This window comes from Chaetodon trifascialis, chromosome 12 (genome assembly GCF_039877785.1).
Source record: "Chaetodon trifascialis isolate fChaTrf1 chromosome 12, fChaTrf1.hap1, whole genome shotgun sequence".
NCBI classification, from domain to species: Eukaryota; Metazoa; Chordata; class Actinopteri; order Chaetodontiformes; family Chaetodontidae; genus Chaetodon; species Chaetodon trifascialis.
This window is the reverse complement of record NC_092067.1, coordinates 5955623-5982986: the sequence shown is the minus strand read 5'-3', so window position 1 is coordinate 5982986 and position 27364 is coordinate 5955623. Positions and strand designations below refer to the sequence as shown.

The following is a 27364-nucleotide window of genomic DNA, read 5'->3' as shown; positions in this document are numbered from 1 at the left end:
CATCAGTTCATATGCATATGCATGTACCCCTTCATGTCTACGCTATATTTACACACACACATGCAAAGACGCACACAACACACTGCAGTCTCTCTTCAGCTTGTCTCATATCGTGTTAACTTTCAACAACCTCTACCTGCATCAGACACTTGTCGGAGAAAACACAAGCAGCTCATGCTGATGAATCCATTCCAACTTGTAGTTTCAGTGTTGAAGAGGCTACATGCGTAAGCTCTGTACCACAGCTACATCCCTTCACACACAACCTTTAATTCAGCTTCATGCATGTGATTGTAGTTGTATTTGATTGTGAAAGTTAATATTTGATTGTGGGGAAAGAAGCAGCACTACCATGACGGCTGTTCTTGTGTTGGCACGAGCCTCTGCACTGAATACAGCGTGAGGGACAAGAGTCACACAACCAGGTTCCATTATCTGGTAATAACATTTTTTTATGACAGCTGACAGTTAAAGCCATAAACCAGCTCAAAAATGACAATTACCAGCATGAAGCACCCTGTTGTGAACAGACACTTTACAAAGACTACTGTGACTCCGTGGACGTGCATTACAGCTCTGTACAAAGTGTGTGAAAGGGTGTATGTGCAGTGTTACTGTAGCGTGTATGTGTACGTGCCCATTTGATGCGATGAAATAAACCAGATGCTTCTAAAAGTCTGGGATGTGTGTGTGTGTGTGTGTGTGTGTGTGTGTGTGTGTTTGCATGTGGGTACACACTCAATCACAATGTGATGCTGCTCTCTAATCACTGAGCACCAAACAGAAACTAGAAACCCAGAGAAACACAAACACACAAAAACACACTGCTGATGCCAAAATGACAGACGCTTCAGTTTGTGTGCTTTCCTGTGCACTCTCCTTTATTTCTTTCTTCTTTTTTTTTGGTTGGAGTCAGGGTGTGCGCTGTGGTCACAAGGTGTTAAATCGACAAAGGTGGAGAGGGTTTATTTTGAAGGAGGCCACCAGTTACTGGGGTCTTCTTCCATTTCAATCTACCATAGCCCATTTATCCCCAAACCTCTCTGCCTGCTGCAAATTGCATCCTTATTTCACTTTCTCTCTAAATTGTATTTCTCTGTTCTGTTTCTTTTTCTAAGACTGCTTCTATTCCTGCCCCTCATTTCAGATTCTCTTCTATTCTTTCTCTTCTTATTCTATCAACTCGTCTTTCTTTCAGTCTTTTCCAATTTTCCATCTCGCCTCTCCGTCCATCTTTTATCAATCCCTGAATCTCAGAGCCGTAGCTGTCAACAGATGAAGTGGAAAAGGGATGAATGCTTTCCACGAGAACCATGGAGACCGGGATGACATTTTGGCAGATTCGTCTCTTCAGCAGCAAAATGGCTGCTACACATTGCATAATTATTGAGCCGATTTCCAAAATATGTGTTTGTCCTGTCAGTGTGTAGGGAGATCCTGTCCTCAGGCCTGGTCGGGGCCGACAGACATGAATAATGATCTCCAGTGTTATCTCAGTGGTTTGTTGATTCCCTGCCATTATTGTCAATGAACTTGCAGACTGACCTGAGCCATCCTTGTGATGTCAATCATGTTTGATGTTTAAAACCTAAAAACACATTATGGTTACAGGACTACTGGATATTGGTCCTGATAGGCTACCGTGAAATTTCTGGCAGGTTGTTAACAAACAAACAGTTTCCTCAGATTATCTAAATAACTCAAGTTTAAAATGTGGTAGGCAGTTTATTTTAGGCCTCATTGGCCAAAAGCTCCATAATAACCTTTCAGCATATTGTAATTCAAGTGGTCTGACAGAAAACTAGACTTCTGCGCCTCCTCTTGGCTCTGTTTTCAGGCTTTAGAAAATCTAGCCAATGATGGGAGACTTTGGCCAATCACAGATCATTACAGAGTCCTGCAGAGCTGGACCTGTCTCTACACTTTATTTTAGCGCTGTGGCAGCGCTGGAGGATGTGAAAGTCTGACTGAATGGCAGAAAATCCTGCAACTTGAGACAAATTCAGAATAACTCTTTTGCCTACATGGGCATGTGTGAACACATCCTGGCTCTGCATGGACTTCCAGGCTCATTATGCTTGATGGATAGTGACTTTAGAGGGCGGACACTGGTTTGTGTGTGTTTGTCCTGTACTAGCTTCTCATCCTGCTGTCAGACAGCGTTGCAGCTGCCTCTGAGGCTGGGGTGCTCTGCCCTGGGGCCGCAAGATGCTGGAGAGGCAGCGAGAGGGACCGGCGATACTCACGCCATGGAGAGCGGATGGAAGGTTTTGCATTGGGTGTGTTGCATTGTTGCCTACTACAGCTTTAACCAGGGAGCCAGTCTGTTAATTCTGATGGGTGTTTATAACAGTTTGCAGAACCATTTCACAGTCCGCCTTCTTTTGATTCAAAATATGCTTGGCGAACCTGTCTGATCATCTCACTGCTCGTGCTTCTTGCCTTGTCTGACGCATGAATATGTGTGATGAGAAGTGTCTGATCACCAACCAAACCTCCTGGCTACAGAAAGTGACAGCAGCCTCCTGTTAGCTCACAACACTGATCAGTGAGGGAGGCCTGGAGCCAGTTAATGGGAGACTGACAGACATCCACCCACAGAGGGACGGAGAGTCCCCAGAGTCCGGTGATGAGTGTGTGTGTGTGTGTGTGTGTGTGTGTGTGTGTGTGTGTGTGTGTGTGTGTGTGTGTGTGTGTGTGTGTGTGTGTGTGTGTGTGTGTGTGTGTGTGTGTGAGTGAGAGATCGGTGGGTTACTGTGGTTGTTAACAGGGGCCCTTAATCCTGGGGCCGGGCTCTAATCCTGCAACCGGCCTGTTGTGAACTGTGACCCTGATGGCGCGTGTCTCTGAGTAGCCCCTCACACACACACTCACACACATATACACATTTACCCTGGTCGGCCTGTTACCACTCACAGCTGAGGAGACACAGCAGCTGAGACAGCAGAGGGCCCCGTTAAATTGAATAAAAAAAAACACACACACACACCACATGGAAACAAACAGGCATAACACAAATCCAGTACACACAAAAATACATTACACAAACTCAAATTCACACAATCCCACAGAAAGATACGCGCCAACACACGTACGAATACACACAACAACACCACCAGGAAGATGCTGTAACACACGCACGCACGCACGCACGCACGCACGCACGCACGCACGCACGCACGCACGCACGCACACACACACACACACACACACACACACACACACACACACACACACACACACACACACACACACACACACACACACAAACAGCTGACGGGGTCACAGCAGCCTTACAATAACAAACAGTTGAGCTACTAGAAATACCACAGCGAGAGATGAGACTGGAGGCCTGAAAACTGAAACCAACACAAAGCACATCCTGCAGATTCCCGCAGCAAAGAGAAGCGAAAGAAAAATGACAAACATTTTTATTCATGTCTAACTTCTGGGCAGGCCAATCAAATCCTTGATTCGGCCCGTGTGCTTTGTATACCAAACCTCTGATTACGTTCGCTGTTTGGAGCCAATTACAGTTACAGCATTTGTGATTGCTTTGCGAATGAAGCCAAAACAACCAGACTGAAAACTGTTGATGAACAGTGATCACCAGACACAGAGATGGAAAAAAATAATAATAATAAGCATCTGCAGGTTGTGCAACAAAACACAGCTACTATTTAATTTAATCAAAATAGAAAGTCTTTCAGATTTGGAACTGAACACATGTTTGTGTATTTCTACTGCAGCTTTCCTTTGTTTATTTTCACCTTAAACCAGCGGCATAAAGACAATAACATCACTATCATCATGATCTTTCTGACAAATCACAGATGCAGTGAGAGCTGGGGCTCAGCACACATTTAACCAATAGAATTCATGTCACAACTGACGACGAGGGACAAGAGTGAAAATCACACGTTCAATCAAACAGTGTTCATCTCATTGAACTGCACCACAACATAAAGTTAAATGACACTTTCAACACCATTTCTGTTCCACATCTTAATTAACAGAAGATTTTCTGTTCTTCTTCATCACAAAGCAATTCTACTGAATACATTGAATTATTTTTCAAAATCGCTTTCCATATTTCCATATTCACAAGACAAGCATTCATCTAGAGCTGGCCCGTTTTATCTCTGTGTAATCCAAACGCATTAAAAAATACCTCAAGAGAAAGTCAGTGAAACAGGTTTTCTCAGGTCCTTTTTCAAAAATAACAACAAAACAAAACTTTGAATTTCCTGATAAAATGGTCGCGTGTCAGATGACAAACACAAATCCAGCCGAGTAGTTTCTGCCTCTGTAGCTGCACAAAAAATAGCTCCACAGGTAATTACGGGGTTGTAAGGCAGAGAACTACTACAAATAACTTGATTTACAACTTTTGACAGCAACGCAGAGTGTCTATCATTGTAATGCAACCACTTTTATAGAGGAATAATCTGCACCACCAAAGTAAGGGTGGTGAGAGTGAGAGTGATTTACAAACTTCATAGACATTCAGAAGACCTGGTTCAACTCTCAGAATCCAGACCCAAAAACTATGCTATGGTAGGCCTTAAAAAGGTAAAAATTGTGCTAGAGTATTTGGCACTGAAAATACAGTATCTGCTCCTGTATATAAACAGCAGGGCAGTATTTGGTAGGAATCAAAAGCCCTAATTCAACAAGATGACTTCAAACAAACAAACAAACAAAAGCTGAACAGCCGTCACATAGCTCTCAACATGCTGAATCATCCAACCAGCCAACTTTGCCCAATTTTATCCAACATTTAGCACAGCCCAAAGGGCTAAGTGAGTGGACCAGTATTTGGGGATGTGCATGAAGTGTTAGTAAGCTGGAGTAATGCTGCGTGTAGTTCAGTAATTCACAGACAGATAGCGTCAGTGTAGTGTAGCGTCTAAAGGGGCGCAGCAGTATACGGCAGATGAAAGGCAGAGTATCTGGTGATGGGCAGCCAGAGGGTTTGGATGGACGCTGAATGGAAGAGGAGCTGACCGGTTTGTTCCACACTTCTCCTCCACACCGTTTGCTTAGCCAGCCGAGACTGCCTCTTTAAACACACAAGTCACTATGCAAAAATACACATTTACTTCACCGGGCGGTCCTCTGGACAGTAACACAATAACACGACCCCACGGCAAAGCACCCATAAATCTACTTAATGGTGCGTCCAAAAAACCCACGAAACTAGTAAAAACTCTGCATGCGCCAAAAAGACGAGGTCAAGTGAGATCTCTCTGCCCAACATGAAAAGGCAAACCGTCTCTCTGTGTTTATCATAAATAAACCACCATGCAGAGGTCAGGGAAAAAAAAAAAAGAAGGAGAAAGGGCAAAGCAGGACACAAGAACACTAATGGAAATGTATGAGACACAAAGACCTTAGCTGTGGAGGGAAAACCCGATGTGACAGCACATCAGAGAGCAAAGCATCAGCAGGTCAACGTTTTTTGTGAAGCCGTTTAAAATGAAATGGAAGACAGATTTCATCAGAGACATCAACTTCAAACCGCTGTGATCCAGGCAACGTCACACTTGACATAATGAGCCACAACAAAGCACAACTTCAAAACTGAAAATGCTAAACACATCAGTGATGGACGGGATACTCACGGTGAAGAAGAGGTCCATGACGCGGGTGTCCAGCAGCGCTTCCCTCCAGGACTCCGTAGGCTTGAGCGTGACGTTCTGTGTGGCCTCGAACATGGCGATGTAGTGGCGCCCCAGTGACCCGCCGACAGTTAAGGCCAACAACAGCATGAAGAGGAGGAGGAGGAGGAGGAAGAGGAGGAGGAGGAGGAGCAGCTCACTCAAAAACACCAGCTCCTGTCACTAAGCTCCCTCTCAACGGGTATTTTGGTCTCTGTGTGTGAGTCTTTGGTTTCGTGTGGCTGGCAGCAGAAACTTGTCAGTCACTTGTTAGCGAACGCTCCCTCTCATTAACTCTGTTAATCTTTATTCCACAAAAGCTTTTGTTTTGATTTTTTCTCACCCTTCCCTCTGTGCTTGCTTTGTGTTCTCGTCCTCCCTTCCTTCTCTTTCTCCCTCATCAGCTCTTCCTCTGCCACAGTTTTTACCCACAAAGAAACTCCTTCCTTCTTTCTCACCCTCGTGTCCACTGTTCCCTCACCTCCTTCCTCCGTTTTGCCTTTTATCCCCAACTCTGTGCCTTGTTCAGCTCCTTCCCCTCTGACTCGCCTGACACCCTCTTGCCTTCTTGTCCTCTTCTTCACCTCTCTTCCTACCGGCACTCCCTCGCTGTGTACACTCAGATTTCTCTCCTCTGCTTCCTCAAGATCTTAAACGCACAAGACACACTCGCACTGCAGCCAATCAAGACTCTGCGTGGCTCTGCCTCTTTGTCCACTCCTCTACAAGACGTCCTCGAGACTCCTTACTGCCCTGAGACACCCCCTCTCCCTCCTCAGCCAATCACTTTGTGTCTCCTCCTGACTGCTTTCCAAGACCAAAGCCTCTCTCTTTGCCCCATGACACAAAGTCTTCATTTAAAACTTCTATCACAAACTTTCCACTTTTGCCTTTTATCCATCTATTTTCCCTCTGGACCACTTTTCAAATGGCTTTTTTTCTTCATCCTAACAAGATGCTGTCTCTCCTTGCCCCACACAAAACACTTTAGCCTGGTTTTAAACTTTGCCTCAACCCACAACACAATCGCACTCTGTTCACGAAACTATAAAAACCTTTTCATCGTAGCGCTTTTCCAAATGTCTCTTTTCTCCTTTCTCTCAAACAAGTCTTTCTCTCTCCAAGCTCCCACAACACACACACAGACTCCTTAGTGAAGACTTTCTCTACACCCACAACAAGCTTTTTCACAAACCCACAACACACACTTTCTCCCCACGCAACCACAACACTTCCTGTCCTTATTCAAGTCTCCTAAACTCAGCCACAACGTGCTTTTCCCTGAGCTCATCGAAAACAATCCCCGTCCTGCTCCCAAACCAGGCCTTTCTCACTCTTTCCTAAATCAAAGCGTCCTACAATCACACACTCTCTTCACACACCGCCCGAGGTTTCAACGCTTCTCTGCACTGCCCTCAAAACCCCTTCCTCTCTCCAAAAGAATGTTTTTCTTGCCGTCGTTACAACATACAGAGTCCCGATGGAGGCTTCGTGCCAAAATAAGTCAGCAGATTTGTCAGCCTCCTGACTGCAAGTAAATTTACACAGATGATCAACACATGAGGTTATTCTTTTGCTGTTTTTGTCCTCTGGAATGTTGCCTTTACTCCAGACTTTGTTTTTGAAACAAATACACAACATTTCTTCATTCTTACCTCACTAGTGGACAACCGATCAAAACTCTGTCTCTCTAATCTCTACTCCCTTTCAACAACCTGAGACGCTCTCGGCTCCATCCGTCAAGACTTTTTCTTAACCTGCTGACAGCTTGTTCACTGAGCGAGGAGTTAATTTAATTGTCAATTAAAATACAGATTATTTTTCCAATAAAGTGACCAACTGTCTGACCAATAGTCCAAAACCCAAATTCATTTATACTGAGCTTACAAAGTAAAGCAGCAGATCGTCACAAATGAGAAGCTGGAGTCAGAGAATTCCTAGCTCCAGAAAAAAAGGACTTATCGCTCATCAAATCTTTCCAGGTGAATTTTCTGCCAATCCACTGATCGATCAGTTGTTTCAGCTCTAATTCAAACCCAAAGTCCCACGTTTTGTTTTGTTTTATGGCTGCACCTTGTAGACATCCTGAATCATTCTATATACACATGCATATGATCTCAGAAGAGTTTCTCAGAATGACTCATCTAGTGTATGTCAAATAAAATGAAAATAAACTTCTGTGGGTTTCAGCAATGTTTGGCTGCACAGCATGACTCTGCGATAAGTGACCACTGGAAGACCAGCGCAGGTTTATGAGTTCAACAGCCTGCATGGATTATTCAATCGTCTCCTCTCCAGGACGTTTCACATTACTTTTACAACTACTACCACCACTCATAAAAAAAATAATTAGTAATAATATTTATCTGTGCCAGTGTTTCAATATGTTACAGTCTGCAAATGTTTTTTTTTATACCTTTTCTTGCCTATAAAATAAATAAATAAACAACAACGAAGAAAAAAAAAAAGACAGCCTCTTCCTCTCCGTCTTCCATCAGCCACACACACACACACACACACACACACACACACACACACACACACACACACACACACACACATAAAAACACACACAAAACCATATCACTGCCCTGCGGCTCAGTGACAGCAGGAGGAGGAAACTTCCAGAGGAATGCTTGATCAAAGCCAAACAGCGGCGGAGGCCGGCGAGGTCACGCATTCCTCTGACACCAGCCCGCAGTCACTCCCCATGCACACACCCCACCACAACACACCACACTTTTCGGCACAAAAGTTGGCACCTGTCTAAGGGTCTGTAGGGTTGTGTGTGTGTGTGTGTGTGTGTGTATGTGTGTGTGTGTGTGTGTGTGTGTGTGTGTGTGTGTGTGTGTGTGTGTCCAGCGCTTGACTTTCAGGCCTTGTTAAAAATAGTCGTGGTGAGGCAGAAGACCTCTAACTGAACCTTTCTGAAGCGAGAAGGAATGAGAGACATCAGAATAAGTGAGGAGGGTGCGCTGCAGTGACTAACTTCATGTTTATTTGTTTTTCGCCAGGGGTTTAACTGTTCATTTCTGTGAAAACTTTCTTTCTTTGCAAAGCTTTGTTTATGTGTCCTTCTTCCACTTGATTTTAAGCACTCTTGGCCTGCAACTGTCATGTTTGCCTTGATGCCGTTTTCTCAAAATGAAATGAAAACCTCACACAGCTGGCTTTTATCTCGCAAATCCCTCAGATACACGACAGAAAAAATGTGACATGAGGACAGAGAGAGACAGAAGGGAAGAAATGAGCAGTGCGTTTTCAGTCTTGCAACAAGTGGGACTGACCAAGTCGTGCAGCTTGCAGACGGGGGTCGTCTCCGCAGGGATAGACCACCTCAGTGACAGAGGTTGTACAAACCTCCTAAAGATCATATGACCGAGACAAAACTCACAAGAGACCTCAGGAATGATAACTACACGGCTACTTCAACTACTTTCCACAGCTGGACAGAGATGTAAAATGGGTCTGACAGGTTGTGACACCACAAAGATAAAAACACTCTGAATTAGAGGAAAACAGACGCCTGCAAGTGTCATCAACACGAATTCAAGATATTTAAAATTAGGAGGAGAACATAAGACAAATTTCATCATTCAAAACATTTTAAACCGATCATTTGGATGAATGGTTTTAGTTGTCCAGATATATGGTAAGTATTCATATCATTTTAAAAACTTTCAAACTTAATCTGAAAATATAAATAAAATTAGATCACGATTCACCAATTATTACACTTATGGAGGTCCCTGGGATTAAAATAAACACGCACTGCAGGTCACATCATTAACCTGGCAAAGAAGTCCTGACTGCTTCCTTTAGTTCTCATTGTAACTATCACAACAACATTCACGGGCTGTCCTGAAAACAGCTCACATGAACTGAGATGACTGTTTAATCTACTTCTGATTGTTAAAGTGCTCACTTAGTTCTAGCTCTTCAATTCTGCGGAAACTCCACTTGTTGAGTTGACAAGTGAATTTACAACTTCAACCATGCTTTCCATGCTGCTTTGAAAGAAAAAAAAGATGTGCCTGAGTGTGTGTGTGTGTGCGTGTGTAATGTACATGCCTCCACGATGAGTAATGGACACGGACTGACGAGGACATGTGGCTGTGGTTTGGTGTCTTTTTAAAAGACATCACCTGCTACTATCTCAACTCTTCCAGCAGGCTCAAGAATAACTAATGTGACACGTCAATTTTCCACTGGAAAGATAAGACGGACTGACAGATAAACAGGACACACAGGCACACACAAACACAGCCGACTACACACACATGTGAACCCCTGACCGCAAGAGTTTAAATCATACACAAGTGAAAGATTCACACACCCTTAGTTCTCACATGCAGTTGCCAAATTCGCAGCCAGACAGACACATAAACACACATTGTCATACATTAATTACCACCAGCCACCGGTCAAATGCCAATAAAACCGCTGCTGGTAGGTTTGTCTGATCCACCAGTTACTTTGACAGAGAAACGACAGGCATTTCAAGTTCACTTCCCTGCCCTAATTCTATTTATTCTGACCACAGCAAGCAGACTTTCTTCGGCTCCACATCAACGGACGCTTGGCCGTCCAGTATTTATGGTTTGCGTGTGAACCTTCGCCCAGGTATCGTAGTGTGCATCAGTGTACGGCTCTCCACTTCAAAGCTAATTCTTTTCTGCATGGGCTATAATTCAGAGTGCGTTGCTAAGCATAAACTAACCACATGAGTACCAAACAGCAAATGTGGGCTGAGCCTTTACATACAAGAGAGGCTGAGGGATGCGGGCCACAAAACCAAACAACAAAATACGTCCACGCCAACATTTTTATTTCGTCATCTTTGTGGGTTTGTTCGTTTTGTTACCACATGCTAACAAAAATGGACTAGCCATTAATTAAATTCTACCGAAGTCCTTAGACAACTTAGTCAGCGCCTTCACAGATTTGATTTATGTCACAGTCACAAACCTTATATTAAGATTGCTAAGAGTCTGCAGCCACGCTAGCAGCTGTGAGGCTCCACTGAGGCACAGCGGTGCTTGATGTTTATAAGGTTTAATTTACATTCTCTCAAGACACAGTACAGCTGAGGCTGATGGGAATCTCAATAGGTTTGCAGTTATTTTGTCGTGAACCAAATTATTGGACAACTTAAAATTCTGGCTCAATGAAGTTGTTTTATGGAAACTTAGAGCATCAGCAAAGTAATAGTTTAGTAATATCCTCCTCTGGGCACCACTGATATCCACTTTTCATGGCAATCCATAAAACTGCTGTCATGACAATACACTAAGAGCTAAAGGCACTAGAGGGAAAGCCAGGGAATCACCGAATACAGTAAGACTCATCATCTGGGGAGCATGAATTTCTGTACAAATTTTCATAGTTATTCATCAAATTGTTTTGCAATATTTCAGTCTGGAACAAAGCAGTGGAGCTGTCTTTTTAAGCAGCTGTTTGTTTTGGTGCGGTCGGAATTTTGCGAATTCAGTTCCCATTTCTTTTTAATATGTAGGTATACTGTGCATAGACCTTTTTGCCTTTTGTCCCCATCCATTCTATACTTCAATGGAAGCAAATAGATGCACAGATTGCAAATGGCTAAGTAATGTAAAATCTATGCACTTTGTAATAAATGGACTAAATTTTGCAGCCTCCGGCACGTTTATTAAGGCCCTCTACAGCAAAATAAAATCCGACTTCACGTCTCACATTCCCGACTCCGCTTTCATTTACGATTTGCAGATCTATTTGATCGTATTTTCATGACCATTAAGTAGACAATCTCAGCAATCTGAACATTTTGCAGGCCCGAACGACCTTCGAGCCTGATGGTTGTGGATTAACGAGCTTCTCCTATATCCTCTATTCATTATGGGTGATCCTGACTGAGGATGGACCCGCTGCACATTAAGACTGGCTGAGCGCCTGCCAGCGGCACAGCGAAGAGCACAGCACTATGCTAAGGCGCGTGGTAGGGTTTAAGTGATATATCCTGCCTTAAGTCTCCCCTACAGCCTCGCCATGTGAAATAACAGTCCAGGAATACCTCCTCAGTAACCCACCCCCCTCCCTTTCCTTTCCCATTTCCTTCTACTGTTTGGCCCCTGTCTGCATAGCCAGCAGTTGTCATCAATTCTTCCACTACTGAATTAAACCAATGATATATCAATTATGCCACTCTACTGTTTGAATCAATGCAGCAACACAGCAGAAAATTGACATATACTAACATCAGACTTAAAATCTCAGCACACACACACACACACACACACACAGTTACAGAAAACACATGCGGCAGCTGAATGACCATCAGCATATTACCCATCTTTATATACCCTACAACCTGTGTTTAGACAGCAGTAGTTGAAGATTCTCCATACAGGTCAGGGGCCAAGGCAAACATCCAGCATCAGCTTACACACTCCAAATCCTAACCTTAACCTGAGGGCCAATATGGCTATAAATTGACCCCTGAGCAGCTAATGAGAATACTGAGCCAGGCTGAGGCATGTGTTAGGCTGACAGTCGTCTCTTCAGAACAATAACGTCTCCTTACAGACCTGCCGGGGGTCACTTTCTGCCAGAGAAGTTAATGCCACTTTTATTATTCCATAATTAAAAAAAACAAACAAACAAAAAAAACAATCCAAACCCAGAAGTCTCTTTCTTCCTCTCCAATATAAGGATATAACTACAAGTCAAGTGACAGAAATGATACGACCTCAGTGGAAGAGGCAGGGCGGGCCATGCTTTAATTTGAAACAACTTGAGTTTTTGCGAGCTGATACACCGTGAAATCTACACATTCCTGTCTAGTGAAGAAAAAAACAGATGTTAGGAAATGAAATGGGACGTTGCTACGGAACAAAACTGACTATTATAGCAACATAATTGACAGAGATGAATTTAGAGGCTCCCTCACATATCAAATACATCTACAGCAACATAAAGAGGATCCAGATATGTGGACCGCTCGGGCAGAATGAAGCAGCAAGGACAGAGGGTGATCTATCTGTCAGCTCGGACAGCCATATACAGCACCTGACTGCTGCTGCAGCCTCAAAACCCGACTGCGACCCTGGCCAGAGTCAAGCCCAGTGTGGAGTGACACGGTGTCGTACCGACGCCCGGGGAGCGTGCCTCCACCAAATGACACCAGAGCTGAAGGGCCAGGGTTCAGACGACGGCGAGGACAGATGACATGCATGCCGCTCGGTTCGTCTAAGGGTGGGAGGCTTTTTAAAAAGGGTCTTTGAGCTGGTTGAGGAGTGTGTGTATTCGTGTGTGAAAGGCGGCGGCTGTCAGCCACGCAATTAAGGAGAGGCCCCCTGATACCCATGCTAGCATACTGCATGTTTGCAAAGCATCACACAGGCACAGGCGTGTTGTGACACTTGCAGACAGGCGGCCGCACTCACTCAGGCCTCCCAATGGTCTTCATCAATCTATTCTCCTTTTCAACAACAGCCCACACACTTGTAAGCTTTACATACACTCACATGCACACAGAATTTCGAGGAGAATGACTCTTGATTTGAGAATTCATATGCTATTTCTGTGGCCTGACACAGTCCATTCAACATTTGTGACATTCAACATGAAAAAAACGCTCTTACAGCTCTGTTTGCATGCAACTAGTACTCTGTGGATTCCTCATTGTATTTATGAATTACCTGGCCATCTCTGCTTCATAGTCATTTAAGTGTACTTAATGATTTTGTAAGGGTATTTTCAGGTTGCAAATTGCTGCAGTTTAGAAATTAACAATTTAAGAAGTAAAAAAAGAAATGATATTTAATGTGAACCCCAATTGCAAAAAAGCTTGGACGCAGTGCAAAATGGAAATAAAACCAGAATGTGGTAATTTGCAAAGCAACTGTGTTTACTGACAACAGTTTAACAAAGCGTTCCTGAGTCCATGTAGTAATATCCTTCATGTAATCATGGGTTCACAAAGTGGTAAACCTCTCTCCATCCTGAGCCTTTAGTAACAGAGTTTTAACTAAATTCTTCTAAAAACACTGAGGATTAGCTATGCAGTTAGGGGTGGGTGATGTTGACAAAATCTTCATATCATATCATACTTTATATAATTCTGTATCACAATATGGTAAATGGACTGTATTTATATAGTCATTTTCTAGTCTTACCAACCAGCCAGCATTCACCCATTCATACACTGGAGGCGAGACGCCACCTGCTCATCAGGAGCAATAACCCCACACACACACACACACACACACACAGAAATCTGGGGTGCAGTATCTTGCCCGAGAATACTTCAAGATGTCGGCTGCAGGGGCCAGGCATCAACCACCGACCTCCTGAAAGGTGGACAAGCGCTTTACCACCTGAGTCACAGTCGCTCCCACGTATATTATACCGAGGTATAGTAAATTGATGGCATAGCATAACACTGGGAATTCAACTATAAAGCCATATAGTATACATATACAAAGCCCCACATCTGGTTTTCGTTAATCCATTGGAATAAATAACAGACAAATCCAGGTATATCATCACATCAATGCAAAAATCATCCAATCGAAAACTCGCCATAAAGCATACCTGCTCACTGAACTTCAACAGTGCCCACAATGGCCTACACACCATGACATATTAGAGACAGTTACTTACAGCAAAACCTCTGGTGACTAATAAATGTCTATTATTTCATGGTTTATACAATCATAATCATCTTATTGTATGTACGATGCAAGAAAACTGAGAAATACTGAAACACTGAATTAGATACTTGAGAGGCAGATATTTTAAATTTTGATATTTTCCAGTATATTACTGTATTACATGTACAGTAACTGCTTTGGCGGCTTCATATGAACACCCAACACTAAAACTAAATTAAACTGCTGTATGAAACAGCTAATACACACAGGCACACACAGAGGACTTAAAAGTGCATCTTTGAGAACACACACATATCAAACTGAGCGTGCCAGGCATACCAAGGGGAGCCTCAACAAGCCAAGGCGGGGGTGGTGGGCTGCTGGAATGATATGGAGATGGACACACAGACACCTCTTTGAAAGTGATACATGGCCCTGGCTGGCAGCAAGCGCCACTCCAGATCCCCTCAGACAAGCAGAGAGGATGCCAGGCTGGTCGGGATTTAGGCCGTAATGAGCCTGGCCGTGTGCGCACACATACGCACACACACACACACAAGCCTAAGTTTGCTCAACAATGCAGGCAACTGCAAAGATAACACAGACGTGTCCACGAGAGATGAAGTACAAAGAAAAACTGATGGACAGATATGCATTCCTCTGTATTGCATATTTGTAGAAACACACAGGCACGCACACACATGTGCATAGACAAACATGCACGTACACACAGTATTCCATTACAGGGACAATGCATACTCACGTACACAAAAACCTTCATCTATATTCATACGAATGAGCACTGTATATTACAAGTAGAAAAATAGACAAAGTATGACAATTAGGAGGTCATTCCACCGATTTACATTTCTAACCCCAACACGGTCGTCTTCTTTTAACCTAAACCTGAGAGGGGGAAGAAGATCCGCTCATCTTTCTGCCTCTAGATAACTATATTCATTACACTACACAAACCTTTACAACCTGGGTGTGCTATAATACTTAATTGCCTTTTGACTTAATTCACTTTAAGTCAAACTTAAACAGTAAAGCAGGTCTGCAAAAGCCAATACTGCAGACACTGAACTTAATGATTTCAATGTTCACCTTGCATTAACTTCCACAACTGAAATCTACTGGAAATTGAGTGTAACTATGCCATGGTGGCAGATTTCAACAAATAATTTGCTGAATAAAAACACAAACCAATAAAAGTGAGAGCTTAAACTACATAAATATGACCACTGGGATTGTCTGAGTTTTATTCTGTGCCCAACTAGACATAATTACTCTGCACCAGACTGCTGTTTTTAAGAATAATAAATATTCCAGCATGTGAAATGGCAAAGCCATGACAAAAACTGCACCTGATATGTAGTTAATTATGTAACTGGGACTGACCTGGTTTTCCTCATCATATTTTGCAGAATTTATCCAATCATGTGTCAAGACCAACGAAGAGACTAATTTATTATCGTGGCCTTTCCAGATGTAAGAATGCCTGTCAGCCTCTGACAAGAAAGGATATGATTGGGTGGCAAGAAGTTCCAGCTGAGGACCTGGTTGGCCAGAGCCAGGTAGCGCTGGAAAACAGACGACATCTGGGCGTTTAGGTTTTCTCTGCGGCTGAACTCCTGCAGCACCTCCATGGTCAGCATAAAGATCTGACGCAGGCCCTCCTCCTGAGAGCGAGGGATGGAAGAAGAAGAGGAAGATGGCCGAATGCAGGAATAAAAAGTAGCACATTAAAGAAAAAACAGTAGTCTATGACTAAATTTAAGAAAATGAAGGGGTAACAAGGATTCCTGCATTAACAACTTTACTGCTGGACAGACAAACCTGGAACAAACGCTTGCAGCTGCCGTGGAACTCCATGCTGAGGCCGATGCTGCTGGTCTTACTGGAGCTGGAGAACTCGCTGAGCAGAGCGGTCAGGATGGAGCAGGCCAGTGTTTGCTGCAGCACAGAGAGCCGTGTGATCAAACAGGTCAAATGTTATACAACGTTACACTGAGGTCAAACTCGATCAGCAGTCAGGACCCAGAGAGAGTGAGAGGCTGAATGTGCTTCATGTGGAAAGACTGGCACTCTGTCCCAATTCCATACTACATACCGATTCCAAGCAAATTTTCAATGCCTGTGTCACACTGGAAAAACAACAGGGATAAATATACTGAAAAAAGTCAGCGTGCAGCTTGATTTTTGTGCAATATTGTGCCGTACAATGCAATTCACAAAGAAAATGGAGCAGCTGCTCACAGCTGCAAAACATTATCACAAGTTGTGGTTAGTGGTGAGACAGCTCAGTGAAGTTGTAAGAAAACAAAAGGAAGTATGAAATCTCTGGAATAACATTTTGTTTTCTCTTTCATGAGGAGTCATTTGACAGTGACGTTCCAAAATCACAATGGAACTCACCATTGTCAGTGCACATACTGCATAATTTCCTGTACATAATACACATATTGATTTTCTTTGTATAGAAACTGCACAAGTGTACTACAGTATGCTGTGTACTATATACTGTTGGTATCTAGTACAAAACTGGGAGACAGCGTAACATTTTCTGTTCTGGTACAAAGAGATCCTCTATCTGGAAAAATTACAACTGGATGTAGAAATGATCACTAACGAGACAGTGAACACATGATAGGTTATTATAGGACAAATGAGCCTAAAATCAGTTCTCACAAAACCAGAGAGTTCTTTCAGAATACAGCTGGTCCTGAAAGCATGATGGCTAAGAATTTATTGAAATCATCAGAGAACAGTAGTGACATTTGTATCTAACTAGATTAGCACGGTACCTTTAGGGCTGTAACTTGTGACCATTTCAACATGGATTAATCTCTTCTTCCTTTTTATCAAATGTCAAAAAATACCACCAGAAAGAGTCCAGCAAGAGTTTACTGAGCCCAGGGTGACACCCTCAAATTGTCAAAACAGGGAATTGTTTAAACGACCTCGTAACTTTTAGCATCAGGCAAGAGACGCCAGACCATTTTTTCTCCACAGAAGATCAAAGGACATTGTCCCGTCAAAACCAGCCAACACACCCATGTTTTAATAATTCAGTGAAGAGTTTGATCAAACTTGTATGAGAACTATTTTCGAAGGAAACATTTCATATGGTTTCTGATGGTAAATGTATTTTGTGGTCTGTTGGCCAGACTGTGAAGACTGAGGGATGGATGAGGTTTACAAAGGCAACAGTTATGGGATTTCAGCCTAAACAAACACTGCATGAGGTGACTTCACTGACCACTTTCTGCTGCCTGGCTCTGCGTATCCTTATCACTGAGATCTCTTTTTCAAATGAAAGTAGTACTTTCAGCCCTCCAGGGCACATACTGTAGATACCCTTTTGTGGTTGAGGGGTTGGTTATACGAATAACCAAATCAAATAGTGACACCTACTGGATTAAGAGCAGCATTGCAGTTTGCTTTACAATCCACAGCAGCATTGAGACAAAGTCATGCTAATAGATTTTCACAAACGGGAGACTTGCAGCAACGTTTCATCCGTGTGCTGAGTCATACAACATGCATCTAACATTACTCTTAAGTCTTACGGTTTTCAACTTGGCTTCATCTTTTTTCCATAAAGTCACCTAAACAGTTGACAGCACCAAACACCAAAATTATGTTGTAATGAAAATGCACTTTGACAACATTTATACACAAAATTGATTTGAGTGCATGAGCAATGAAAACAGGGACTTGATACCATACTTTCCTCGAACCACATGAACACGCCTGAAGCTTTTTCCCAGTACTGCCTTTGTGGCATTTTTTATTTTCACACTGAGCTCTCTGTAATCTGAGCCAGATTCCATGCAGGAAGTCTGTAACCAGGGCACAAATGTGGTCCATCAAGTCACAAATATAATAAACATCCTCAAAGCTTTCACCCGGTTTCATCTCATGCTATAAATGAGTCTGAAATACACTCCACGAGTTCTCCCATTCATCTGGAACTATTTTGGGTGAGTGTTTTGGTCTGTTTATGTCTTCTGTGAGTAGAAGAACAGCACTGAGTGGAGGTAAGATTAGAGCACATATTGTTTTGGATGTAAGTCATAATTTACTGTGAGAGGCAATAAAAAGGTGATGATAATTAAACCGTCAAACCTTACATCACACCTCATTATTAGTACCACTCTTCACCTATTCAAATGTAAATTTACACGTGACGTTTGACACAGTGGCACACTCTGGTTAAGGACAACATTTCTGGACAAAGTAGGTGCAGACCGCATGCAACCTGTGAATGTTTGTGACCCATTTCTACCACTGGACTGTGTGCCCCTGTAGGTTGTTGGGTTAGTTATTTTTCAGCCTCTGTCACATTGTGGAAAACTGCCTAAAAGTCAGCAATACCTACAACCTATTTACTTATCTGCAGTGAAAAGTGACTCACAATGAACAGTAATGCATGACGTGAGTCACCAGTGGTGAAATGATGTCAATTTACAGAATTATTTTTTCTTTTACAAAAGCAGTTCTGTTGATGGCTACTGTGGATGTGTTCCATTAACTGATGACCAATGATGTGTCAAAATGTGATGCTGACAGTCTTTGCGCAGTCAAAACAGAAGAAACTGTAAATCCGGCATTGATGCAAAGGTACTGGGCTTTGACATTTTGATAACTTAATGTGTCTTGCATGAAAAAAAAAAAAAAAAAAATTTAATCTTGGATTACTCGCCTTTTTAAATCAGTGTACTATGATGGTGGATACATGAACAATGAATGATTATTTGTTCATTGTAACCAACAGTACGTCTGCGTGTCTTTCTCACCACTGTGGGGTTCCCACTGCCAATGAGCTGTCCGACCTCATGAAAGATGCTTTTACAGTTGATGCTTTTGTCTAAAGATCCCCTCTTCACGATGACCGCCACAGCCAACAGGATCTGCTCGCGGACATACTTCTGGAGACTGGAGGAAACAGAGAGATCAGTGCTTTGAACCAGAGAAAGTAAGTAGAACAGATAGGAGGTTAACTGAACACTGACCATCAGCAGGGATTGAGAACAGCAAGAGAAACAAAGCGAAACAGAAAAGTTGTGTGTGAGGGTGCGATCACAGCTGCAGCTTATTTTCTTTGGCATGTATCACATGGAAAAGTTAACTTCATAGCATTTTTGTATTTTCCTTTCTTTAAATCACACCGTCTAATCAAACAAAAGCAAACAGGAATCTTCGCTTGTTTGCTGAACTGAGTTTGTGTAACCTATCGCTTCACCAGGTCAGAGACTTTCATGGATTCCAGTTTCTGTAACTTGTACCACACATAACAAATAAGGCTGTGCTCTTCTTCTCTGCTGTGTATAATGGTATACACATTAAGACACAGCTGATTATGAGCATCAGCCCAGGTTTTCCATGCATGAGGACCTGCAGGCTATGGCATGTCATTTTGCACATACAACCTTGCATCATTGGATCAAACTGTGGGGAAAAAACAGTTTCAAATGGCATCAATATTACTAACAAATGAACTACTGCTTATACAGCACATGCTTGGTGTGATCTCACACAGATTTATAGTTTTCACTACAGAGCTCATCAACATGACCATAATATATATCTATGGGATTTAAAAGGCTTGTTGATAAATATTTATGACCCTTGAATTACTTAGCTGCACAGTTGCTTTGGACTCATGGAGCAGGAGATGAGGTCTACTGAATCCTGCCACTCACCAGTGAAAGCCCATAAACGTCATGCATAGTTAATATCCTGTAAGACACACACAGGTTTAATTATGGCTCTTTCATCCTTTCTTACTTGGGTCTCTGTAAGACGTAGGTGAGGAGGAATGCCCGCAGCGACTCGATGCTGGTCTTTTCCAGCAGGATCCATTCCCGCACTACCGCCTCCATGATCGCTGTGGCTGCCTGGAACAGCACATAGTCCACCTTACTGGTCTCTGGAGAAGGAAAAGGGGAGGTGAGAGAAGAAAAACATAAAGAGGGAGAAAGATAAAGTAGAAAAAAAAGAGAAATTTAAAAGGTATGGTTTGAGATGAATTGCTGGGAAAACAGTACACGCACATACAATGCAGTTACATTCAGTATGACAAGCAGAATGAAAACCCTGAACAATGTAATAGTACAAGAAAGGCATTTCTATGCTCTGCAGTAATCCCACTTTCCTAGTACTGTTTACTAGCTGTTCAAAATGATCCAATTGTTGAGTGACAGGTCTGAATGTGGTCATCAAGGGTCGTTAATCGTTAATTTGTTAGCCCTGTGATTGACTGGAAACCTGTCCTGGGTGTATCCCCGCCCTCCTCGCCCACTGCTAGCTAATGGATGGAAGATACTGTATAAAAGCACTTTTTCTTAGGTTGTTCACTGTAATAAGAAGGCTACCGTTGAACTGTACTGCATTACATTAGGTGTCTTTATTATCTAGTCTACCATCATTTATATAAACATGGTGGATGAGAACTATGCTCTTTATGAGGGTTCATGACATGAAAAATATTTGGGTTGTAATCAAACACAACAATAGGTTTGTGATCATAACAACAGTTGCCAAAGCCCAGACTGGATGGAAACACTTCAATGAAATGGAATTAACATGAAACCAAAACCATGCAGGTTAAAATAAGTTCTGCAGGCTAAATGATTAAGTCAATAGTCACCTAAGATGTGCTTGCAGATGGCAAAAGGGGATTTGGATTTCCTGAAGGAGAGGAATATGTGCTCGGCATGCTGCCTCTGTTCTGTGCTGACCATGGACGGCGGTGCCTGACAAAAACAAACACAGAGAATTAGCATTTCTATACAAGGCTTAGTTTATTTCTACTATGTTGCAGAACACAGAGCTCCCACACTTTTCAGAACATCTCATTCAAGTTTATAGTTGTGATCTTAAAGATACTGTGACGACTGGTGGAACATGCTATTTTAGTCAATGAGAAATGGTAACAGTGGCAAAAGTTGCTTACATTGTAGCAGCCACGAACCCATATAAGGTGTTTGGTTGTGTTATGACTGAGCACAATACCTCTTGCTGGAACAGCACGCCATGACTTGTGGAAAAAAACACTTTCTACTGGCAGTGACACTGTTCAATATCAGAGGCTCATTTTTCACTCCTTCTGTCAAATCAAGAAATCCAGATGAGACTCTTATCCACACACACACACACACACACACACACACACACACACACACACACACACACACACACACACACACACACACACACACACACACACACACACACACACACACACACACACACACACACACACACTCTCTCTCTCTCTCTTTTATGGAGGAGTGTCGCCATGATACAGCTCAGCAAGAAAGTCACATTCCAGGTCTAATTGCAGTGAAAGCAGCTCTGTGGCTGAAGGCAGCAGAGGAAAGAAAGACCCTTTTATCTAAGAGCACACCACACACGTACACTTCAAACCACTTACTATACTACGATGAGAGAGGACAACACAGCAGGATTTACATCAGAATTAAGGATTCTGACAAAAAAAAAAATCTAAATCTCAGTAAGATAACATTTACCTTAATGATAACAATTTTTAAAGCTGCACTACAGGAAATTCTTATATTAATGATGGAAAAAGTTACGTGTGGTGTTAAAAGTGTTGCTTGTGGTGACAGATTTATCGCGTGCCTCTGAGGCTTCTAACATCAGTGTTTCAGCGTCTTTCAGTAACTGTTTTGATTTTACAGCTCACCACTGCACTGTTTACTCAGTATGATCGCAGTCATCTGCATCGTTTCCAGCCACAACAGGCAGCTGCTTTCAACAAAATTAGTCTGATAAACCCAGTGTACACCACTTGTCCAGCATCACAAAAGACAGATGGAGAACTGGCAAACACAGAGGAGCATTGAGCAGCTAAAGAGATATTATGTTCAGAAGTCAGTGGGGAGCAAAGCAAAGCTAAAAGCAGAGACACGATTGGACCTACATGTATTCAAGTGGCCAGAGACACAACTCCAAATGAATGATAACGTCCACTAGGTGTGTAAATTGACTGTTTTCTAACACAAGCACAATAAATGTGTATCTTATATGGTATGTCAAATTCATTTTTACAGTCTGTTTCACTACTTATACTACTCCATCAAAAAGTTTTATTACAAGTAACAGTCTGGGAAAGCTCTATGTACACTAATAAAATTCAATTTTTTGAGTACGACCAGTACGAGAATGAAACATGTCATGACTCAAAATACTAAAGGCTGACAACTGAGACCACACTGGGTGAAAAGAGACAGGAGAGTTCACTTTAGTTGTGTATTAATTCAGAACGGCACAATTTAATGTCATATATTATATGAGGTATTTAAGGTAATATAAGGTATCTAAAAGGTTCTGGATCGGAGAACGTGTTGATATTTAAAATTTCAGTATATTTACAGTCACCTTTCTAAACCCACTGAATCTGAGACATCAGAATTAAAAAATGACGTTTAAACAGCTGTTTCAAATGAAGCAGAGCCTTGTCCTGACTGGTACGACTTATTGTTACAGCCATGGTTAAATGAGATACTAAAATTTACACATTATGGTTCACTACCTGAAATATTACCAGACAATCACGACAAACATGAACACACGGCCCAGCTCTGATCACATCCATTCAGAAGAAGGGACCAAACGGAGTTAGTATCATATTCAATGGGGCAACAACTGTGTGTCACAATATCTGTGGATGTATGGGAAAATCACATACAGGTTAGCTGATGTTCACACCATGTATGTACGATGTAGAAATTGTAAGTCAAGCTAGAGCTTAAGAAGTTTATTCTAGGACAGCTCTAAAGGAAATATTAGGCATGTGCCGATCCACAAAATTCACATTTTAATTGGATATGTTACAGTGGTTTATCGAGCAAATGCGATTAGCAATGGAGAAATAAAAGAAGGTTCTGCACATGACAATGTGCCTGACATTTCTGCTTTTCATGTACTGATTAGAATTCAACTTTCTGGCTGAGCGGTAGCTGCAGTGTCCGGGTTTCCATTCAAGCTGGGATGTAAGTCACCCAGCTCGCCACTCATCTCATATCCACCTCCATACTATCAACTGTCCAACACAGGCACAAAGTCCATAACATCACTTCTAGAAGCAAAACAATTGAGCAAAGAGTGCAAAACCTGAGATGAGATTCAAAGTGAAACCACAGAGGTTAACATAGAAGACGGCACAAATCAACAACAGAGCTTCATCATGTCAGAAAATCCACCTGAATCAGCTGATGTCAGCCTGACAGCCCCTGTATCTGTATTGAATAACTAGCTCAATTCACCGTTTCTATTCAATCATTACCATGTTATAAAATATGATGCAACTTCTTGTTCCACCCCTGATTAATCTGAGACACCAAACTGTATATATATTATGATTCCCAACCCTTAAAACAAACCACACATTGTTAACCATCACTGCAAAAGACACCTGCTGGCTGAACTGTGGCTAAAGGCTTATACGGCTGCTGTGGTGTTCACATGAATCAACTCGTCCAGTTTTCTCTGTCCCTATCTTCTTTAAAACAGGACAGCAATTCCCATTACGTACAGTTAGCTAGTTTAAAAACACAAGAAGAGGAAGCAAAATGGCAGAAAGCAAGAGCAGTCTCTAGCTAGCTAATTTATCTGGTACACAGACTCATGCACATGGTTAGCCACTCGCTCTTAGCTGGTGTGTTTCCAGTGATATTTACTCCAAAGGAGACTGGACGGTGTTGAGACAGAGAGGAAAGGGCCACACACTTGCTGTAGGTGAGGATTTTAGGAAGTACGCCATGAGCTAAAGCTACAGACCGAGCGGCTGAACTGCGTCTATATACCAAACAAACAGCAGCGAGATGTTAAACTGTCTCCATACACTCAAAGTTCACGTGAACGGCTGAGAGGAGGCACGAGCTGTTCAAGTTTCTACACAACTGAGTCACATTGGAAAGTGTCCCGACGAGGGGTTACATTTTAGGGTGGTGGTCCTTCATGAGAGAACGGAGGTAAATGAAGAGGGGGGATACTGCGACGGTGAGCGGATATTTTTCGGGATGGAGACAAGCAAGGCAAGGCGCCACGCATCGCTCACATAGCGTTTCTCCGGTGAAAACTGAACACATCTATCAACAAAACCCGGGAAGAAACAAACCACCGCGAGAGTCTAGAAGCGCCAAACTGCACCCGAGACAAAGTTAGGACAGACGTGTCGCCCCGCTCATGGCTATAAAACAACCCTGAATTCTCACCATTAAAACTTTGGCAGCGCTTTCCAGCTGTGTGATCACTTCTGGTGCACCGACTGCCGCCATCATCGTCCCTCTCCAATGACGCGCCATGCGCTCTGCATTGTGGGATTACAGCGCTGGTACCCGGCAGGGTTCAACCCAGCAGCTTGAGCGTGGAGGCGGCGGGTTATGGAGTCCACACAAGAAGCAACATTTACCCCACTGTCAAAGCCAAGACATGGTTTTTAAAAGCAAAGACTGAGAAATAACACGAGACATAAAGCTAGCTGTCCCCCCAGCTGAGCTAAAGGAAGAGTTCATTGGAATTCATTTATTTTGTAATGTATACTGTGTGTCACACTTTTTTATTGAGCGAGCATTTAAAGGAAACTAATGTTGTCAAATGTGGTTATGTGAGACAGGTACAACGGTAAAATAGTGGAAAGCATATATCCATTTACTCTAAGTACTTTACTGCACGTACATTATATTATTGTTGTCATATTTGATATTATGCTTTTGCATTTAAGAAAACACCATAGAACCTATTACTTCATCACTTATTTAACAGCTGTACTTTGCAGACTCAGAAGTTACATCCAAGAGCTGATAGAAATATGATGCACAGATATAAACTATTACATTGTATATAACAATATTTAAAAAAAATAGCTCCACCTCAACCAGCTTTCACATTGATGCATTACTGTAGTAATGATGATAGTACAGTATAATAACAAGCTGAAAGGGATCATTTTGAATGCAAGTAGTTAAGTAATTTGACGTTGTGGTTTTGCTACTTCTACTTATGCATAAGATCAACTGATGAATGTAGCTGTCAAGCAATATTTGTCCATTTGATTTTTGTAATGCAATAAATTCAAGATTTACTAACTTTTAAGCTCAAGTTTCTATGAGGAAAAGTGAGATGTCTTGGCCTTGGTATTACAGTGTTATTAGCACGATAATGAGGATTATATACTATATATAATAATGTTATTATTTAGCACACCTTGATTACTAACCCTCTATTATTTCAGTTCATTTATTAAAGGCAGACCAATCTTTTTCAAATAAAAGTCAAGTAAGCTGAATTCAGATGAATCTACTCTGTACTGATGAACGTTAACAGAAATGTAATCCTTTCTTGCATGTTACATTTAATTTTAGATGGTATACATTAAAAAAAAAAAATAAATCAAAGTCAATATGTGTGCTAACTCTTGAGCTACGATGGGCCTAAAAATAACAGCGACCAATGATAATAAAGTTTACTGAAATAAAGCACCAGTCCAAGTTGGTTAATTTAATTTATACATACATTTTACACACAAAGACTGTGAAAGCATTTTTACAAATTCTCAGTTCATACATAAAATGTAAAAAAAGAGATAGCTGTCCACATTACATTATCTATAATACTGCGTAGACATGAATTTTTGAACATTAGCACGAGGGAAATTGGAAAAAAGGGGAAAAAGATACAAAAAATATGTATATCTGTATAAATATAAATTCAAGAGTAACAGAATTGCATCATACATTAAGGAGCATCAAAGACAACAAGAGGCTCCTTAGAGTAAAAATACAAAATGAAAAGGATACACAAGTAAGTCTCGTGAAGAAATCAGATGAGAGGATATCAAGTCAGTCAGAGATTGTCAGTTATCGCTCTCTAACCTCAGAAAGAGAAAACAAAAACACATCCAGGAAGCACCTCACACACTTTGTGGAACTCACGCACTCTGCAGAGAGCAGCGGCTCTCCTTATAAAGCTATTTTTCACGAAGCAGTCGGTCGCTGTGGATTGACAACGCAGTCAACGAGAGCTTTAGAGAAATGGAAGGACGCCTGGGCAGACATCTGGACCAGCTCAAAGAAAAACTGAATGGGGAAGAGTGAAAGAGCAGCACCCTGTCTGCCTTCATCACAGTGATGGAGCTCTTGAGCAAGGCACTTGATCCATTGGTGCAGCTCTGTGGAACACTGATCAGCTCGCAGGCAACGCTGGCTATGTTTACATGCAGGACACTGGCTGTAGTCCAGCTCAAGCCACCATTAAACACATTAATGGCAAACAGCATCAGATTACGTTAGCTCTTTTTGTGTATCCATGCAACAATCTGCCAATCTGTGACATGGAATATATAATCTGAACGATCCATCTCAATCTAAAAACCAGCAGATTTATAACTTTAAACATGACCTGAGATTGTACAATGGTGAAAACCTTGTTTCCCTTTCCAAAAACAATATGTTGCAACCAGAAACACATCGAGTTATAGAAAAATGCCATCTACTTGGTATTTCCATGTGACTTTAAGGGGAAAAGATAACTTCAGATTATAAATCTCATCAGTTTCCCTCATCTTCTGCCTTATCTAATTCTATTTACTGCAGGTTACTGAAGAGGAGAAGAAGAAGATTGTTGGTTCATGTAAACAAAGCCAGTGTGTGATACAGAGCGTGCACGGTCAGCTTCCCCACATCAAGAATAACAACAGGTAAGAGGTCTGTGAAAGAGATGATAATAAGAAGGCAATCTTTTAAGATTGTTCTTTAGAACACAAGGCACATTTACAGAAAAACAAACTTTCAATACATTGTCAAGCAAAAAAATAATAAAAATAAAAAATTATTCTGTAACAAACCCAATCCACGCGCTCGCCATCATTCTGCCAGTTATACATCAGAGAATCCAAAGTTCTGACTACTTTAGCATTCCCAGTCATGAAGTCAAATTCAGAATACCACTGGAACGGTTTGGTACGAATGGACCAAACAGTTCAGTTTGACACAGAACAGTCGCTGTTTACTGATTGTCAATAAGCAAGAAGGTACTGGATGA

At 42.0% G+C, this 27364-nt stretch overlaps 1 protein-coding gene across 1 annotated transcript in view; it reads right to left on the bottom strand.

Moving 5' to 3' along the window:
- The window catches only part of xpo4 (exportin 4), a 59045-nt gene extending 34418 nt beyond the window's left edge, over positions 1–24627 (bottom strand). The window contains exons 1-7 of the mRNA XM_070975719.1: positions 24538–24627; positions 20946–21051; positions 20084–20225; positions 19093–19231; positions 16130–16246; positions 15819–15972; positions 5625–5737 (exon numbers count right to left, since the gene is read on the bottom strand). Of these exons, the coding sequence (XP_070831820.1) occupies positions 5625–5737; positions 15819–15972; positions 16130–16246; positions 19093–19231; positions 20084–20225; positions 20946–21051; positions 24538–24627 (861 nt within the window). The remainder of the gene's footprint in view (positions 1–5624; positions 5738–15818; positions 15973–16129; positions 16247–19092; positions 19232–20083; positions 20226–20945; positions 21052–24537) is intronic.
- Between the last annotated feature and the right edge of the window lie 2737 nt (positions 24628–27364).